Source organism: Rissa tridactyla, chromosome Z, assembly GCF_028500815.1.
Source record: "Rissa tridactyla isolate bRisTri1 chromosome Z, bRisTri1.patW.cur.20221130, whole genome shotgun sequence".
Classification (NCBI taxonomy): domain Eukaryota; kingdom Metazoa; phylum Chordata; class Aves; order Charadriiformes; family Laridae; genus Rissa; species Rissa tridactyla.
Window position 1 is genome coordinate 7,966,498 of NC_071497.1, and position 20,484 is coordinate 7,986,981.

Consider the following 20,484-nt stretch of genomic DNA (forward strand, 5'->3'; position numbering starts at 1 on the left):
GACACTCACCATGGTAATTCCCTGGCTTCACAGCAGACCTAACTTTGTGATACGAGTGGGTCCATTTTGCAGGGGGTTGGTATTTGAATATTTGAGGTTTAGACCAGTATTAGAAAAAGTCTCCAGAGCTGAACAAAGTTCTATTCTCTGTCTAAATAAACAAGCATGGGTAACAGGTTTTTTTTAAGTTTTTTTTTTTTTTTTAATAAGGAATGTTGTCAGTCCTATTTTATTATGCGTAATAGAAGGAGGTGAAAAAATCAATATAAGCACTGTATCTAACCTATTTAAAACTACAATCACAATGTTATCTGAATGCCTTACAACATTGTTTAAATCCAACAAGTAGACAAGAAAACAACAAATCTATGCAGGGTTTTTTATACATATGGTGAGAAAGTTTGCAAAGTGTTAAAATATATTTTCTGGTCTGTATGTTTCTGGTACAAGGAAGTGATGTGTAGAATACTGTATATTTATGAACAGAGCCTCGACTTATACAAGCAATAATCGACTTCAAAACATACAATATCTTAAAATATCCCCTAGAGCTGCTCATATAAAGTCAAATCCAGCACCTACTAAAGTTCAGCCAGCTGACTCTCTTTGACTCCAGTGGGCAATTGACTAAGCCCATGATAATTGTGAAGTACCTGACAGTCTAATTGTATTCATATGAAAAAAATCACATTGCATAGATTTAAACAGGAAGACATGCAATAACAAGACAAGTCACAGTATAGCAAAAACCTTGTTTCTTTGGTGAAACAGAAGCAGATATAAAAGTTACAAAGATTTTAGACTTTCATTCACAAAAAAACAGACATTCACATTATACACTATACAAGATAATAATATAAATAGAGAAAAGTATTATGTGCATTGTTTGGGGGCGAGGGGTGGGGAATGAACCGGCCAACACAGTGACGCACTGCCGTGATGAACACACAAAGATTGGGTACGCTCGATGGAGCAGCAACTGCAATTTCTTAAGAGATGTTGTCTGGAACTGTAATTACTGTTCCCAACGAGCTACAGCAAGGTCACTCCATGGGCAGCTCTGCCTAGTACAAACTCTGACGTGTTGGCTGGGTTTCAATTCTTTTCCTTTCCCTTTCAACTTTTTGCATCATATCCCCACACTAACACAAAGGCGTAAACCTCCCATCTGTGTTTGTATCTGTCATGTTGTTTTAAAAGGTATATCATAGGGAACTTACTGTTCTATATTTTCACTTTTTTTTCTTTTTTTTTCACCTTTTTTTTTTTTCTTTTGTCCTGTGCCCAAAGATGTGCAAGGCACTTTGCAGAAATAACAGTCCTTTCTGTGGAGAGGTCGTTTCAAACGTTACCTTCTACACTTACTGTACACATCCAGGTCAGTCATCGAGCTGACCAGGGTAAGAAATCATAATAGAAAACTCCTACGTACACACTGCACCAACTACAACCTATAATCTCTTTGTGCATACACTTCTTTCTAGAAAGCCAAGATTCTGATTCTTCTGTAAGTCACACAGTTCTCACCCATCTAACCGCAAACAAATGATCCTGTTTAGCAGGAATTTTGTTCTCCAGGGAAATAGCAGTTGAACTGAATGATGGTTCCAAAACTGGAGCTCAGGGGCTAATACTGCACTGGCGAGCTCTTTTAATCTTCTTTGCATGGGTAAAATAACATCCAATAAATTAAATCAGTATGGCTTACTTCATTTATTTATGTACGCTTCACAGCTGCAGCATTCATACACAAACATTCATTACTTTATAAAAAGATTAAAAAATGGTTATATATACAAAATTATTTACTTTTTTGATTTTTGTTTGTTTTTTACAAAAAAAAAAAATCCCCCAAACACCAGGTCTATCTCCATTTTAGAATGCAGAGACCTGTAATATAGACCTTGTGGTTAATGTCGTGAAAGTAATTTTATTTCTTTTTCTTTTTTTTTTTTTCATTTCAAAAAAGTGGCCCTGGTTGATAAAGTTAATGTATTAGCACTTGGATTTTTACAGGCCCTCCTTGTCATACGCAACTCCTCCACGCAGTCCTTTCCCGTGAATGGTGAAGCTGGAATGGAGAGCAGAAAAAAAGTTCCACACTGCAGTCCCTAGTTCATGCTTTGTGCCACTTTTATGTGCTCTGTCTAAACTTTGCATCGCATGGACACAAGCTGTACCTTGGATGGGAATTGGCACAGCTCCCATTAAAAAAAAAAAAGCCATGTAACTTGTGTGTTTATCTTCACCTGGTAATAGCAAATTTCAGTCAGTGAAGTTATTTCAACCATTTCCAGCCTAGGTAAACAACATAAAAACAACGTCATAAATGACTGAAGACCTCTGAGGCCGTTCTAACCATAAATATGCCTGAAATTAGTGTGACTTTTCATTTTATATACAGGATTTTAAAAACAACACACAATTAAACAACATTAAAATCATCTTATTTACATTTTCATTGGTGCTAAAATTGAGCTGTTTAAATATTGCAGAAGGCTGGTATATATCATAAAATGGTCCACACTGATGGCATATAGAAAACTAATAATCTTTGTAGGCTGGAAATGGTTTCCTTTTATCCCCATAAGCACTTCTCCTTTTTTTTTTTAATTTTCTGATAAACACCATATTTTTGCAAAATGCATTGTGAATACCGCAGTCCATAGTTTCAAACAATTTCATAATACTCCTATAAGTGATAGAAAAGGCACAGAAAGTTATGACTTTGGCTGAAATGGTGGAAATCCCCATTCACCATTTAGCTCTCAGCGCCTTGAGTCCTGCCACGTCCTGATCCAGCGATGATAGTGTTTTGATGAATTTAACGATGTTCCCTTTCCTGATGAAGAATGTTTATAGTAGTATTTCTTAGAGTAAGTCCTTTGGTATGTGGACGCTGCAATGAGAAGGAGGAAAAAAGGGAAATTAATTTCAAATTATTTAACTATGAATGGGCTGTCTATACTTCACCTTAAAGTTCCATTTGTTCTTGATCAATTAGAGAGTTAACAAATGATTAGCTGGTACTATGACCATGTTACAGGTAGGAGAAGCATCTCTTACACACAGTTAGACCACAGTTGCAGAAATAATTGTTAATCCTACTAGGAACCTGTTGATTGCAGGGGGTTTGTAAGAGTGGTGGTGTTTACTTTAAAACAATCTTAGTGGCTTCTGTAAAAACAGAAGAGGAACATTCTCATTAGTTTTGAAGGCCTGATGTTTTTTGCTACAGATAGAGTGAGCAGTATTACTGTCATAATCTGTCACACCAGATTTTTGCACTTCTTTTAAAATATATGTTCGTTACTAATCTTAAATTAGTCTATTGTTTCTGTTCCAGCACTGGTTTGCTCTCAAAGAACTCACGATTCATGCAAGTAATTTTAGGCATGTCCCATCTTCCATTCCCTTGACACCGGATGGTTGGAATGTGGCGCTGGATGAAACCATCTTTGCAGTGATATCTAATAAGGGAGTTGATCTCATAACGTGGTTTCATCTTCCCAAAGGTCTTTGCGTTTTCCACAACAGGAGGCTGACCGCAAGCAACTGGAAGGAAGAGACAACATAACCCAAAACATCAGTTTGTAAATGCACTTCTGAATATGGTACTGACCCCTAAACCCTGGCTACGGGAAGGTGTCAAGGGACCTCAGTTAGACTCCCAGGAAACACATCCAAATAAGGACGGGGAGATCAGTCATTTCTGTAGTACTCCAGACTTGTAGACCAAATACAGTGATGATGAAAGTTGGAAAACAGCTGATAGTATCATTAGTATTGCCTTTTTTGTTTAAATTTCTCATGTAAATTTGAGCCAAAGTAGTTGGCGTACTCACACAAAGACGTGATTTTCACTGGAAAGTTGCAAAACCTGAAAACCAGCGAAGTTATTACAGGCATTTAAGAAAAAAGTGTCATTTTCAATACTTCTCATGTCTTCTTCAACAGTAGACTATTAAAAGCACTTAAAACTGATGCATCTGTCAAGGCCCAGAGAACACATTAAAAAAAAAGTTGTAAATGGTAATTGGGAACAATGGAGCGCACACAAGATTTTGTCTGTTCCTTTACTTTCCCAGTCTGAAGAGGCAGAGGCAATTCCTGAAGTATTGCTGTAGATCTCCTGGTAACCGTCGGGTTTCCTGTAAATATCAGATCTAACATTGTATAAACCATCTGTGCTTTTCAGATGCCAGGGGTGCCATTAAACTGGATGGTTTTGGAAAATAGGAAGGCAAAGGTCAGCATTACTTGATGGGTGAGAAGTATGCTCAACTCCAGCTGAAAAGCTAACTACATACCAGTGGTCAGCCGCCTGCTCCGACTGCCTACCAAAATTCTGCTGCCCACATACTTCACAGTAATGCCATCCCAGGAAGGAAGAGTTGGTAATATTTTCATGGTATGCAAGTAAAGCAGGCCTGCCAGGTACATGAATGCCTCTTTTGCTAAGATCTGTACCTAAGAATAAGTTTGCCTGGTTTTAACCAAGAGTTTCAACTGTGTACGCTTTTGTGCCTGACTCAAGAACAGATTAGGCAGAGAGGTAATTTGTGGATACAGATGAATTTGTGAGGCTAACTCAGTTAAGGGCTCACTCTATTGGTCAACAGAAATCAGCTAGAATTTGTCATTTTAACTTTGTGACACTGAAATTTAGAGAATTAGGCTATTGTTAGTGGAAAGTTCGTACCTGTTCCTTTCTTGCAGGTATAGGTAAGGTGATAATTGCATGGCACATCATTCCACTGCCCATTTTCATGCCATATTATAACAACACAGTCTTCTCCAGCAGAAAAGAAGCTGTCTGGCTGGTTTGGTCGCCAGTTCTCATATTGCTGCAGAAAAGAGAAGTAAAAACCATTATTCCCAGTGCTGGAGTATATTTACATTCCATTTTACAGCGGAACACACAATATTACCTTTGGTGAAGGGCAATCTCAATTGTTTGATTCAGGCTGTTAAGTACAAACTAAACAAAGCTAGATTTATAATGTCCTCCCACTCTATTAACAGATTATCTCAATGGGAAAAAATATAATGATCTAACTTCTCACTTACTGTAAACTGATGTCAGGTGAACAAAACAAAGTGACAGAATTTAGCACAAGTAAAATCTGATCCTAAGTGTGTTGAAACACACTCTTTCCTACATAGACAGACATGAAGCGGAATGCCAGGAAATGCAGTAAATAGCCCATAACCCCTCTTAGTCCACGTCTACTAAATGGCAAATTACAGGCTAGCGTCTCAGACTCAAATTATTTATTCTCTGACCTCATTTTATGAAGTCATTCAATGGGATGACGTGTTGAACTAGGTGTAAAATAAGTAAAGGTGTCAGAATGTGTCCCCAGATCATTGCAGGTTGATATTGCCCTTAAAAAGGCCTACGCAGCAGACTGGGCATATATAGCAGCCTTTCAGCTTTAGAAATGAGGACACAAATTCTGCCCTCTGTAGAAAAAATAACTCCAGACATCTATGAATATATATGAATAAAACCATAAACTGGCACTCTAGTTTTAGAAATAGAAATCTGATGGTTGGTATGTGCCAAGAAGAAAAAAAGAACCTTCAAATGGCTGAAAAATATCTGTAGCATAAAAAAAATAGTTTCTTAGCCCTACACCTGGGACACATCTGGTGTACCAATTTGGGCAGGCTCCTTTCTTTGGGATCCAAGCTGGCTACACGCGGGTCTGCATTCATTTAGCTACGCAGTCCTGCAGCTTTCAGCTCTGCATCTACCCAAAGATACGTCCCCACCAACAGCTGCAGACGCTGCCTGCTGGCAGGCTGTGCACAGCTCCGTGCATGGGCTAAAACTGCATTTATTCCACTGCAGAATGCGCTCTGTCAAACACGGCTAAGCTCGTCATTGCACGATGTCATTTTTGGATGAAAATTAGGGAGGACTGAGTCTGTTTTTTCAATCAATAAGCAGGAAAAACAGAAACAAAGGGAGTGTCACACCGATTGAAAATCTGTGCAGTAGTCCTCGGTAGGGGACATATAGCCTGCTGTCCTTGCCATCAACAGAGGGGGATAAGCTTTATCCCACTTCTTGTTTCATCGTGATCCCGAATGAAGCATAGTAATTTGAGATTTGCATAACGTTATGTAAAAAGCGAGAGAAGATTTGGGAAACTATTCCTAGCGATTTTCTTTGGGATTTCTGTTGTGTCACTCCAAGAAGAATTTAATGAAGGATAAAAATAGCTATCTGAAAGAACTGGAATTCACATAAACGCCAGACATTAACCAGGCAGCTAGCCCCTTGTATGGTCAAAATGACACAGTTTCTACAGTGCTTATATTTTCCTCAGTACTTACATCTTTCTGTCTAGAGCTGGCCCATATAAATGTCATGAAAGTTTAGCTTTCTATTTTCTTAACTTTATGAAATAACCACTATTCACTGCCTGGGCGAACACATTTTAGAAATAAAGTTAATGTACCCCACACAAGTAGTATTTACCTTACAATGAATCAAACTATGAAAAAAATGAGTTAAGTACTTAACCTTTTCCTACCACGTGTCATCTTACCCATCACAGGTTTTAATTATCCAAGCAATTTAGCAATCATGGTCTAAGTAAATTTGTTCTGCACTGAATTTATTACTTCTAATAAAACACCCCCCTTTTTCTGTGAAACTAACTTAATTCCATCTCTACATTTCAGTGTTTAATAGTCCTAAACTACAATATGCACTAACTCATTTACTCAAGTCCAGAATTTGGCATTTCACGTTAGCTTATAAATCAGAGTATGAGTTTTGCAAGCACAGTAGCCAAATACCATACATAGGAGTCAAACGGGATCTGCGGTGTGGGGGGCTTCCTGCAACACCTACTGCAAAAAAAGAAAAGCAAGCTCTGTGTGTGTCTCCTGAGACAGCGAGAAGGAAAACGGGGAGGAAGGAATATGCTCATGCATAGTGAGTATTAACGTAACTTAGAGTGCTCCGAGACCCCTTTTCCAAAAGGGTGTTTTGGAGTGGCCTCTGAGGCATTCTAGCACCTTTTAACAGCAGAGCTGGTTAAGGACGCAGGAACCTGATCAGAAAAGATAATGCTACCCCACCACAGAAAGCTACCGACCGCCAGACCATCAATAGCTGAGTGCATGGACAAACTGGTGGTGCTGCCCCAGATACCTGCTGCACCTCCTTTATGTGGGGGCTGCGATGCACCTCCAGGAGCACCACAAAGTATCCGGCATTGAAGGAAAATCGGTGTAGGTTTCACTCGTGCTGCAGGGAAGTCTGTCTGAGCGTCGCAGAGGTGTGGTAACCAGAAAGAAGCAATCACCTCCCACTTTCACCTCTGAACGTCTTACTACCCAACCCCACTGAAAAGTAAGAATTGCTAACGTAGAGCCATGAGTGCATGCATGGTTGGTTACACTCCTCAGACGATGGGTAGCAACTTCTTCAGCTGAGGCAACCCAATCACTTTCAAGAATATTCCCAGACATACGGACACATAGAAAAATTAAAGGAAACAGCCAGGTTAGTGGAAGAAAAGTTTGATCAGTAACATCCTGGCAGCAAAGGAAAGATTTCAACAAGCCTTGCAGCTGTTTCTTGTGCAAATGATACTAGAGAGCTGTTTGCTTCCATAGGGATCAGAGTGTGGGAATGAAGGATATTTAATGGCTATTGGGGGCGTGTGAGCTGAAGGTGCTCATCAGCTTGCCAAGCTCCCACCCTAAGCGCATAGACTCCATATGCTCTTACTTGCCTTGCCATAATGACTCCAAAATTTCTGTTTGCTTTGCTGGCAGGGCTGCAGTGAAATGGCAAAGGATTATATCTATGTCCTGTGGTTTATTCAAGAATGTCTGATATCCTCCAGCGTGACTTGCTGTTACCTCACATCTGATATCGTCATTGCACGGATTTGTTTTGGCTGAATAACTCTGACCTTGCTTGGGTTTATTGCCAGAATTGCTTAGCAGAGGAAGTTCCAGACTGCTGAATTGCTTTCTTAGGTCTCCACCCAGCCCTTCTGTAGTTTTTCAATTCCTTATTTAGCCACTGATAATGGGATAATGATACAAAAAGATTCTCACAGTTTGAGTGGAGTAAGTTGCTAGACAAATAAACTAATATTTTGCTTTCCTCTTACGGATTACATTTTTGCATGACCATGAGCATGATTCTGGTTTTCACTTACACTCGTGTAAATCAGGGCAGACTGCACTATCTCCAGTAAACCTACATCCGCAAAAAATTAATGGGAAAGAACCAAATCCCATCAGTCACATACTGATTTGCACTGTTTGTTTTCAAAGATATCCCTTACAATCTCTCATACCAAGTCTGCTGAGTATAATGACTCCCTTACCCTTGCAGTAAGTGCAGTAAGCATCTAAGATACTCAGGTCATAATTATCCTGTTGGAAACACTGCTCAAAATATCCTGAACAACATGCCCTTTTTGAAGTGACTATGTCACTTAAGATCCTTGTATTTCAATGCAATACTGTCTTTTAGAAAACTATATTGTACAAAAATAATAAAAAACCCCCGAAAACTTCATTCCTTGGCAACGTGTATCATTGATGTTTGTTTGTTTTTTAAGATCACGTCCAAAAAAGATCAGCCATATTCACAGATGAGCCAAAAACTGCTGGCATCATTCCACCCACCCTGCTGCTAGGTTATACCTTCATGTAAACTGTTATTGTCTCAGCAGACCAATGAAACCGCACTAAGGAGCACTGTGTTTGAATTGATAAAGCTCAAGACATCCTTTTGCCAGCAACCAAGCTTCGATCGACACCTTTAGCAACACTTTCAGCTGTATCATTCATAAGATAAGACTTATGTTTCTGAAAACCTAAATAGAAACACAGAATCACAGAATCATAGAATCACAGAATGGTTTGGGTTGGAAGGGACCTTAAAGATCATCTAGTTCCAACCCCCTGCCCTGGGCAGGGACACCTCCCACTAGACCAGGCTGCTCAAAGCCCCGTCCAACCTGGCTTTGAACACCTCCAGGGATGGGGCAGCCACAGCTTCTTAAATAGATTCAAATGCTAGGTTAATACATGGAAGAAAAGCTGCTATGACCCTTTTAGTCCTCAGCAAAAATACTCACCTTGGGTGATGGCACAGAGGGCCCTAAAAACTATTACTAGCCTGTTTTTTAAGCAACATTGCCATAACACCTGTGAAGTTTTGCACTGGATTGCAAAGCGCTTCCAGACCGTACTTTTTAGGACATATAATCTTAATTATCTACATGACTCAAAACGTACTTCAAAGGAGGTTTGGCCCACTACACTTTTCTGCTCCATCTGTGAAGCGTGCTTTGCTGATGTGGCTCTGGAGAGGAAAGTTGAAAGCAATGCAGGGGAGCGAAGGCTGGAAGCACACACCTCAGGCTCAGGCAGGCACCACTGCACCGGCCACTCTGCAAAGCTCTCAAAGCCCGCGATGGCAAAGCACTCGGGGATTTTTTTTATCAAAAAACTGAGGTTTCTCTGTAATCAGGTAACTGCAGGACCTAGCCTTGGGGACAGGATTTTGGTGCCTGTACATTCATTTGGTCCTTTGGGAGACACACCACTGGTCTGTCTTGCCATCATTTCAGGCTGAAAACTGGAGCTCCTGTTATGTTCTTTATGCCTCTAATTATACCATAATAATTAATTAATCTTTCTTGTACAGGTTTATTTTTTTTGTTGAAACCAAAGCCTGCGCTGACACATTGCATTTACTTGTTCTAGCTTTCTCCGCTAAAGAGCACTGAAAACTTTCCCGCAGAAAGAGGGTGGATGGTCCCTGGGTTAGAGCTGCAAGCTGAGACAGGGTTCAGTTCTTCAGGCTTCCTACGTGGCACTAGACAATGCACTTGGCCGTCCAATTCCCAGTCTGTGCAGCAGTGACAATGTATTCTCTTGCTTCACAGGAGGAGCTTGGATATGATGGTGACAAAAGCCCATGAAGACATTTTATTAAGTTCCACATTTTGGGGGAGAATTTCCTTATATGGCATTGAATTAACTCACTGCCATAATCTGCCAGTTGGGTGACAGGCTGACTTTTCACATAAATTAAATCTAAAACAGCCTGGATTACAGAAAGAGCTGTAAAGCAGCTAACTTTATTAGCTAGTCACTACTTTTTCTCATTCAGATGGCTGCTAGTTAAGCTCAATGAGCATAACCTTCCCATCACGAACAAGATCCTACCTTGTGGGAGATTTGTTATTTAAATTTTTAGATAAACAGCCTTATTTGAGGGACTCATTTCCTTATTAATGAGTAATCCACTCAGCTCTTTCAGACGTTTGCACTGCCAAGGTGAATCTACAAGTAAGCAGTATCTCAGCTTTCTGACACTCACTTGCAAATTTCAGCCGTTCCTTTATCTCCAAAATGCACACCAAGTGGCTGAGATCAATCGCTTGGATTTTGCTTTCCAAAATAGTCAACAAGCACTGTGTTCAACGAAGCACAATAAAACAAACTACTGATGCAAACAAAACTTTACTGCTTGACCTCCCTATTGTGTGAATGCCAATAATCTTCTGTACATAACTAAAGCTAGGAAACAGTTTACTTGAAATACATCTATTTAGATTTACAGGGTTAATGCTTTTGCTTCTGGGAAAAGGAAGCGTGTTTTCAGCAGGTTTAAATAAGCTTAAAGTACAAATCTGTCTTGTAATTTCCAATGTGATTTTTATTTTCTTTCATTCTGGCTGCTTCCCTATCTGATTGCTTCTTAATGCAAGGCTAACAAGGCAAATCAAAAAAACAAGGAGAGATGTAGGGACTGGCTGACTGGATACCCTCTACGCCATTTCATCGGAAAGTGAAGCAACATTTCCTGCCTGGTATTTATCACTAAACAAACTGAAACCACCACTGCAAAGCTTACTGGCTATTGTCCTTTGTTTCTGCCGTAACTCTGCTAAGAACAGGAATACACTTTTTTCACAATAGCAGACAAATTCTTAGGAATCTTTATCAGGAACCCCCTTGAACAAGTCCCTCACTGTGGTGGTTCTGTTATAATTGGATAGCTTAACTAAAAATTACATCTCCCTTTCGGTAAGTTCTGGCAATCACCCAGTTTTATAGGTTGCCTGGCTGAACTGCAACAAGATCAGCACGAGGTTACAATGAGTATATGGATCAGTTCAGAAAACCCTCACTTGTGGCTCATGCTCTTACACAGCGCCGACCGTCACATGAGACACTCTGGGGAAGTTTGAAAGGGATTGCATTTTCTTTCAGTAGAAAAAAAAATCAGATTGCTGTGAAGATTTGGCAATGTCTGAAATACTTCCACTAAGTTCACCTTGTATTTAAATGCATTTATACATTGGGGAAGAGAAGAAACTACCTTATAGCAAGTGTAGGCTCTGTTTCACTTAATTTCACCCCAGTCCTGCAAAGGGTTTTTCTGTTAAATTTTATGAATGGAGGCAGTCTGACAGAACTCACCGAAAGCATTTATGTGATTAAAAACTCCATTCAGTGAATGCTTTAAGCATATGCCTTGCTTTACAGGCATAGGTGGTGCCCTAAACTCCATAGGGTAGATCTCATGCACAACTTATACACATTCTAAAATAATTTTCTGAAGGAGAAACCAAGACAAAAGTGTTCGTAAATCTTTGCTGGGAGAAATGCTAGTCAATTTGAAGACAACTGCTATATTTACAAGTACACACAAAAATCACATGTCGTGATCCCGATATTTTTTAGGTCATAATTGAATGGCTTCCCTCAAGACCTTAGTCTGGGCTTTATTTGTGTGGGATTAGAGAAACCGGCAGGATTTGGATCAGGCAGGCACCCAGTACTCCCCATTACAGAGTCACACTGTGAGCAAGACAAACTCCCAGAAGGAGCTTTGCTAAGGACCTTTGGAAAAGATTTCACTTGAAAGGGTTTTTTGGTAACACCATTGGGATGTATTGAAAAACTCTTTGATTTCCTATGCAACAGCTTGCAAAAAAAGGACTCTGAATAACATACACTCATGTATATCCATGAATATCCACACTCACTGATTGCAGATTGAATAAGCAATTGAATAAGATCTAAGGAAAAAAAAATATTGGGAAAGAAATCTAAGGAATACAAATGAAACGAGTAAAAAAGGCTAGCTGATGAAGTTGAAACCTAAAAGCACTATCAATCCTGTCTTTTGGGGAGAGCTGATCGTGGGGTGGAGCAGACTATCTCTGTGACATTTTTAAAAGACAAAAGCATAGTATGGCAACTTTTCCATGAACAGAAACCACTCAGTATGGCAAGAAACTCCCACTAGATGGCAATGTCTACTCACTACTGAGTCCAGATACTAACTTTGAGTAGTTCCAAAATAATAATTATTCAGAAAATATATCTCTTTTATTAACTCTTTAAAAGCTAACTGAAGCCAGTGGACAAAACTCAATTGCCTTTTATCTGCTCTGTACCAGCTCTTCTTAGAGCAATAACTTTCATCATGGTTCACACACTGTATAGCTCAATTTTGTGAGTACACCATGCGTGCTGGGCTTTCAGTAGTCACTCTAGTACACAGACTGAAAAAACAGTGGTAAAGAGCTGGAGAAATTCTCTTGCTAATGGGCAGGTGTTTTACTGTGGAAGAAAGCTATGGTAGGGTGTTAAATGTTGGTTAGTATAGTACATGTTCTTTGGAAGTCACACTAACATAATTATGCATTACCAACATGATGCAAATTGCATGGAGTTTGACTTATTTTTGTGCACAGCTACCAGGAGAGCCACTGAAAAAAAAAAGGAAAAACCTGCACTTTGTCATTTATGTCAACAATTCCTGCAGGTTTGAAGCTGTCCAAGAGTTTTAGCCCAGAGCCAACCGTAACGAGGTCCTGAGGTAACTGCTGACCCCCCTGGTAAAAATGAGACAAAAACCCACTTTGTCCAAGAGGCCCTCCTTACTGCCTACGACACACTGAACTAAAAATATACCTGTCATTAATAACGTTATATAGTTCTCCCCCATTTAAAGGCAGGTCAAATGAGCATCTTAAAAAGAGGCTGTAATGACTGACTGCAGTACAAAACCAAAACATTTGGTAGATTTAAAATCTCTTTCTCCGAGGATCTTGCGGGACATGGGCACAATGAGCTTTTTGTTTGCAGCTGACTACAGTACTTTTTAGTTTGTTTGCTTTATTTAACCCTCAGAGGCCAGCTCCTTCCCTACAATGCTCCATGCCTTTTGAGGGTTTTTGTGTTCAATAAAGTTACTCTTTCCGAGAGGGGTGCAGTTACAGATTTGCTCAAGTTAAAGCATTCTGACTCACTGACCAATAAAGAAAGGAAAAGAGAGGGCTTTGTTTTTGCCAGAATTAAACTTCTGGTTTGTTTTGTGTGGTTTTGTTGTTTTGTTTTGTTTTTTTTTTAAATGCAGCTACCTAACACTGACAACCTGATGTCCAGCATTGCAAAACACAAAGCATAAACGCTCCTATGCCGAAGGGAAGAAAAACTAACATAGAGTCTCTGGACAGTTTTAAAAGTGGCAATATGCCCCATTACTTTCCTAGCTGGCAGCATTCTCCAAGTGACAGACAATCTGGCCACAGACACTAGCCAGCTCCTTATTACAGCACTAATCTTATGTAATGGGAGTGAGCTCACCGCCCTACAAAGCACTAATTATCAACAGCATTTTCCAAAGGATATGAATAACTCCCCTTGTGAGACGGAGGCCCAAGGCACAACCCCAAGTAGCTATATGTGCTTAATCCATAACATGAATAGCTCCAAAGGACTCCTTTACGCTGTGCCTGCTCACAAGGGTCCTTAACAGTGAAACGCCAGCAATCCAAATACAATGGAGAAGCTGCCAAAAGCAACACCAGATTTTTTCTGTTTGGATGGGTGTGCTTTACAGCTGTAAAAGTTACTATTCACAGAACTAAGTGCATTATTTAAATTCGATTTCCCTAAGATATTTTCAAATGTCACATTGTGTTCAGTCTTCCTTTGATCAAGCCAATTATTAAGTGTCTCCACTGATAATGTAAGTTTTGTTATTTTGCAGTTTGTATTACATCAAATTTAAATTATACAAAGATCTAAGTAGGCAAGGACAAATTCCTCTTTTCACATAGTTGTGTGAGTATTTAGGCCTCGCATTCTTCTCCTGCATCACTATGATTTTCTGAAATGTAGTTGTTTTTATTGCTTAGAGCTTTTTATGATAATTGTGGGATGAAGATTGTCCACGATTCATCCTTAAAGAGTTGTTCACTATCACAGAAATGCTGTGAGAAAAGTCTACAGAAAAGTTGCAAGAAAAACTTTGGTTCCATAATTTTTTCAATGTAAAAAAGTGTTATACACAGCCACTTTAATTCCTGTGTAGAATGTAAATCAGAGGAAAATTAATGCTTTCCCACACCAAATGCCAACAGAACAGCCCTATAACTGCACTGCAATAGAAGAAACATGCTCTTTAAAATACTGTATTATTTTCTTCTGCCTCTTGCATCTGTCAATGTAATCATACCTGAAATGTCTTGAGCAGAAATTGGCTTGATTTTCAGGACGTAATGACTAATGAAGCTCTAAAAATGTTGGGGTGCTGTGAGTTCTCTGAACACACTTCAGGACCTGCTTTCACTACCTTTGCCTTTGAGACAAATTATCCGAAGTTCGGGACTAGGCAGATACGCCAAAGTTTGGAGTTTACATATTCCCTTCCTGCTGGTCCATGCGATCTCAGATGTTGCTGGTATTCCAAGCCAATGCTTGTGGCAGTGGTCCCTAATCTCCAGCTTTTACTGAACTTGCACCACAAGTGAGGATCTAGGTTTCCTGAAAGAGCATTCACTTTTTATGTTGCACTAACGCAGCTGCAATCAACTCTTTTTCCCTTGGTATAAAAAGGGAACGGCTGTAGCTGCCAAAGTGTATTCACGTAGTCCATCAGCTCCAGAACACGAATCCACCTCTCCCAACCACCATAAATACTGACAAATTATTTCTTTCAAAAACAGAAAAAAAAAAAAAAAAAAGGAAAAAAGAGAGAGCAGGAACACATTGTAGATGAGAAAAGATTGCTTCCCGCCATACGGATACAGTACAGCAAATCAGAACAAATTACATTCATATGGGTGGCCAGCAATGGATTCCACAGTTTAGTAAAATTATAGCTTATTTTTTTCTGCATATTGGACAACGTAGCCTAAGCTTAGCCAAGGAGCTCCTTTGAAGACGTGCTCTGACCTTAGCCAAGAAGCTCCCAATTTGTTTTTTAAAGAAATTGCAAAAAACCACAAATATAAGCAAATTGTCCTGGCCAATAAAATCCAGTGTAATGAAATATCAGTTACCTGGAAAATAATTTCTTTATGGAAAAGTAGCACCTGGACTGACAATTAAACTTTAGGGTATGAAAGTTACAATTCAACTAGTTTGTTCATGTTATTTTGCACTTTTCAAGCTCAGTCTGTGTTTGAGATGGAGTGGGTACAGCATGCTGAGAAGGTATCTCTTACCAGAAGATGGTGAGACTTTATTTACACAACCCAATCCATTGCATAAGGTTATGCCATTTTTGCCTGAAAGGCAGGAAACTGCTAAGCAGCTTTAAATTAAAAACCACTTTACAATTAAGAAATAAACCTGCCAAAATGCCCTAAAAGCACACAGATAACTATACATCAAACACTTCAGTGAGGTAGATCAAAAAGCCTCCTCAAGTTCTTTTTGCACGAACAGAGCCTATGATTTTGGAGTGTGCCCATTTCTATTTTGATATGGTAATTTCCCTTGCCCTAAAAGTTCTTGTTATGGAAAACAGGTAGACTCAATACAGATATGGACAAATGTCATGTGGATCAAAAAGTTTTAAATACTATTCCTTGCTTTCTTACTGAATATGATTGTACTTGCCTCATTATTCCAGACACCAAAATTTTCCTTGAGGAACTCTGAGAATCAGAGCATGTATCTACAAGATCACTCTTCATTTATTCATGGTGTTATTTTTGGAAGTTAAATATGTATTCCAGTCGATACATGAAAAACATGCACAGGAACAGAAGGGCTTTTTCGACTGCTGCTGGTTTTGATGAATTGTGAACAGCCAGTTTTTTCTATAGGGGTTAAGAATAGAATGGAAAGATATCGGAAGTGGCTGATTATAGTTACTAGGTGACTACTAGGTACCTAAATAATTGTCCCTGTTTTCAGTCGGGCTGTGAGCCTGTCAAGGGTACTCTAGGTTCAGTGTAGGTTTCCCAGCAAGAACCTTAATTCTATATGCTCACGTTGTCCCACACACCTTAAAAACCAAACAAACCCCCCATCCCACTGAAGGGGCATGAACTGATCTCATCTGGACATTGCACGGAAAACTGAATGGCCCTTGCTTATTTGCTTGACAAAACTATCATCCACTGATTCAGGAGGTAAGGGAAATTTCCACAACCTCATCTGAGAATTTAAGTTTTCTCACATTACTAGGCCAATGACAAAGGTCAGTTTATCACCCTCATCTCACATGAACGAGCACAAAGTGCACTCAAAAAAAGCCCCCACCTGCATTTTTGGAGCCAACAGAAGTGAGATGGCACAAAATTTATATGCCAGTGCTGCATATGACTATGAAGTCCACAAAAAATCGCTAAGGTGGTCATGCATACTTAGATGCCTCAATATAGTTAGAAACAATGTAGTTAGAAACACTTGGAAGTACGTTTGTTCGTTATCACTAAGAAACTCATGTACATGCTTTGTCCAACTATCATATTAATGGTGGCTGGCACTTAGCTTCTGTTTAAAATATCTGTAAAAACACAACTTGACAATTTCCTTCCATTGAACTCATTGGTTGAAATACCTTTTAGATGCAAAGAAAAAAAAAAGGTATTCGATCCTTTTTCCAGAAATTGCTAATAAAATACATGCCAACACCTGTCAAAAGAGTTCCTTTCAGCATACTGAATATTTTAGTTGTGGGTTTCCTTATGTCCATGGAAAATGAGTACCAAAGTAATCCAAAACTTATTCCCTACTCTCCAATGGTACAGCCTGTACTTCAATGATTCTCATCTCTAGGCTTTTTTATTGGTTCAGAATGAAAACTCATGTGAAAGAGAAATCACTAAAATGTATCACAGCTATTTCACCTGGGCAGTAGTGGGTCAACTGCAGCACTGGGCAAACAATTCCATCCACAACATGTCTTGCTGTTGCTGTTGTTGTTGATTTCCTATTTCTTTTAAGCCTACCAAGCATCAGAACTTTTTTTTTAATCTAAAACCTAATAAAAATCATATAAGCGTGATTTTCAGATTAAACCAAGCTGCTATTGGCAGAAAATTCAAAAAAGTATCAAGATAAAGATGTACATCACTTGTAGATGCACAGTCTAAAAGCTGGAGTGACTTTTCTGATAATATCTCCAAGAAAACTCTTGTATCAGGGAAATCCTCAGCAGACTTGACAAATCTTCCTCTATGCCAAAAGTGTTGAATAGAATTGTAGATAAATAATATTATCTTGGAGAAAGCATGGAACTGGCCAACAAAGTTAGAAACAGCTGAATTAGAGTTGCACCCTAATATGTAAAACACAAGAAGGCTATACATGCTTTGGCTATATGCAAGAGCTACCTCTAATCTCAGAAATCCAAGTTACAACCTGAGTGTTGATGTAATAATGCTGATTTTTATGATCAAAAATTATATTAATGCATTTAACGCTATCGTGACTACTGTTCACCTGCAAATACATAAATGATGCAATTTTTGACCTACACAGTATTCTAATTCATTGGAATTTCAAGATATCATCAGGGAAATACATCTGATGCATATATTTAATTATGTTATCGTTCCTATTAATTACTAGAGAAGTAATAAATCACTGTAACCAGAAGAGTGGTCAGAAAGTATGAAAAATAAGTTAAGAACTAGGGAAAAGGAGCAAATGAGGAAGCTGCTTAGAACCATGGTATCCAGAAACCATATGGAATAAGTTGTGAGGGAAAGCTATTGAAGCAATGAACATAAATGATTTCAAGAGACACCTAAATTGTTTCCGAAGGAAGAGACAGAGGGAAGTTGTTAAAAAGAAAAGAAAAATAAAGTGGAAAGAAGATCAATCAAAAGAGAAATCTGTTGGACAGATGGTCTTATTCTGTTCCTACAATATCTTAATTTCTTAAAAATTAAAATTAAAGTAAAAACATAATACCACTTTTGCCCAGTAGCCTGAATTAAAAAATAGAATCTCAGCCCTAATTTTAATTTCCTTTAATTCATCATTCAGTGACATACCAATTTGTCTTTGGAATATATGAGCATGTATCTTCCCAGTGGAAGATGGACTGCCTTTTCAGGCACTACGTTAATGCCCAAATTTATCTTACCTAACTTTAGATCCCTTATTGAAGTGTAGGCTCCTTGACCAACCACTGCAGAAAGCCCACACCACCCCTGAAGTCCAATCAAACCTGAACCACCTTCAGAGGGTGCCTGTTACTGTTAGTGAGGTGTAAGAAGCCACATCAGGAGACAGAGAATGAACTCATCCAGAATGATTTGAGTTCAAGGCCATGGCCCATCTTGTGCACCCAAAAGCACATGAGGCTAGACAAGAGAAAATGATGAAACTAAACTCTTCTGCTTAGATCCTGCAAGACTTTGTGGCTTCAAACACAGACGGGTACATTGGTACCACCACAGATGCACTGAGCAATTGGTGAGGTTACAAAAGGTTTCATCATCATTATCTTCTCCCCAGTGCTGTTGCCTGCCACACATGTTAGTTTCCCAAAGAAATGGCTTATTTACAAGTCATTTTAGAGGACTTTAAACCTCTGGTTATTTACACAAAATGGTAATAAATGAAGCCTGCTTTGCCCCAGGTATCTTTCTACGTAAGTTGTAGCCACATGTTATGCAGCAATGATTATTGCATGCATGTGGGAGCATGTGCATATGTGTGTCCAGATGCTTTCTGCTTTAAGAAGAATTCACAACTGGAAAGGAAAATAATACGCATAACTAGGTTTGGGGTTTTTTATGTAATGTTCTTCAATGTGTGCTAAGCAGCAATAAATCACCTGCCTCTTCTACAAAAGAGACTGTTTTGAGTTGGAAAGAACTCAGGCATTTCCTGTATCCATCAGCTCTTTGATTTAGGTTAGTTAAAGGTGGGTAGAAAGTGTTCTTCGTCTCCTTCTGCTGATTTTCCTTCTTGTTTTAAGGTAATAAGAGGTATCAACAGCATCTTAAAGTTTTATGGACAGATTATTGATTACAGGCCTCCTGAACCACGTAAGGACAGCTGCTTCTCCATCGTAGCTGTAGAGTTGCCATACAGACTAGAACAATCTCCAACAATACTTGAGAGGCTCCTTTGTGCACTCCCACAGACCCAGTGAAGGCAAGATCTTGAATGCCATATCCTCGTAATGCATTCTTCTCCATATACAGAAGGGAAAGGAGAATTGCCACACGTGTCCTTGTATAAGACCAGAAGAGCACAAACCAGCTCCAGCAGAGACACTTAGTTTACAGTCTCAGACTTTTTGAGTTTTTCTGTTTGGAAGCTTTGATAGCTCCCATATATACAATAATAAGAACTAAGAATAAGATTTTAGAACTATACCACAAAATAGTAGCTATCCTGAAACAAGAGTTTGCTGACTGTTTGCTTGGGTGCATATTTAGTGACTGCATTTTTCATGCAGCTTCCCTCATTGCTGGTGGGAATTTGATAAGTCACCACAAAAAACGAAATGAATGAGTGATTTAGTTTCAAAGGCATCTTACCAGCGGGCTACCATCAGTCCAGCGGAAATCACGCTCAAACATCTTGTCGTTGAGTCCAATCCACTGGTAGTCATGCCCAATACCTAAGGAACCAAAAGGATATTTTTATTAACCTTCCCATAAATGGAAAAGATTCCACCAAAGAAAATAAAAAGAATTTGCACAGAATGAATCAGACATCCTGTTCCTAAGATTCTTCTATTCACTATGCAAACAACTATTTACAGGCTGCTTTTCCGGCTTTTCAATTTTAATGTGGGATATCTATAAAAATGTGATCCTCATCTGACAGTTTTAGTTAATCCTTCCCTGCTGATGGCGTCTCCCAGAGAAAACAGATTAGTTTCCTACCTGAGTGTATATGATCGGGAGAAAAAAAAAAAAGTAAAAAAGATTAAAATAATAAAAGCACGTATCTTAATCTACATTTTTCAAGTTTTGGTTAGGCCTAGACCAGTGTTGTCTAGATTGTGCAACACAACATACAGGAACTATTTCTTTATGCCTAGTTAATACAATATATGTCGACATGGCCATTGATGTCAGGTGCACAAAAAAATCTAAAGTCTCCAGAAAAAAATGTTTCATCAATTTCCAATGACAAAACAATAGTTCCTGTTCTGTTCCTCAAAACCAAAGTATTTTCTATGCAATAGATAATAACTTAACAGTGATA

At 39.0% G+C, this 20,484-nt stretch overlaps 1 protein-coding gene across 2 annotated transcripts in view; it reads right to left on the reverse strand.

The window, feature by feature from the left end:
• Window positions 1–1,229: 1,229 nt before the first annotated feature.
• VCAN (versican) overlaps window positions 1,230–20,484 on the reverse strand; it is a 115,354-nt gene continuing 96,099 nt past the window's right edge. For both annotated transcript variants that reach the window (XM_054186502.1, XM_054186503.1), the window contains exons 12-15: window positions 19,809–19,891; window positions 4,703–4,847; window positions 3,373–3,555; window positions 1,230–2,899 (exon numbers count right to left, since the gene is read on the reverse strand). In XM_054186502.1, the coding sequence (XP_054042477.1) occupies window positions 2,769–2,899; window positions 3,373–3,555; window positions 4,703–4,847; window positions 19,809–19,891 (542 nt within the window). In that variant the 3' untranslated portion in view covers window positions 1,230–2,768. The remainder of the gene's footprint in view (window positions 2,900–3,372; window positions 3,556–4,702; window positions 4,848–19,808; window positions 19,892–20,484) is intronic.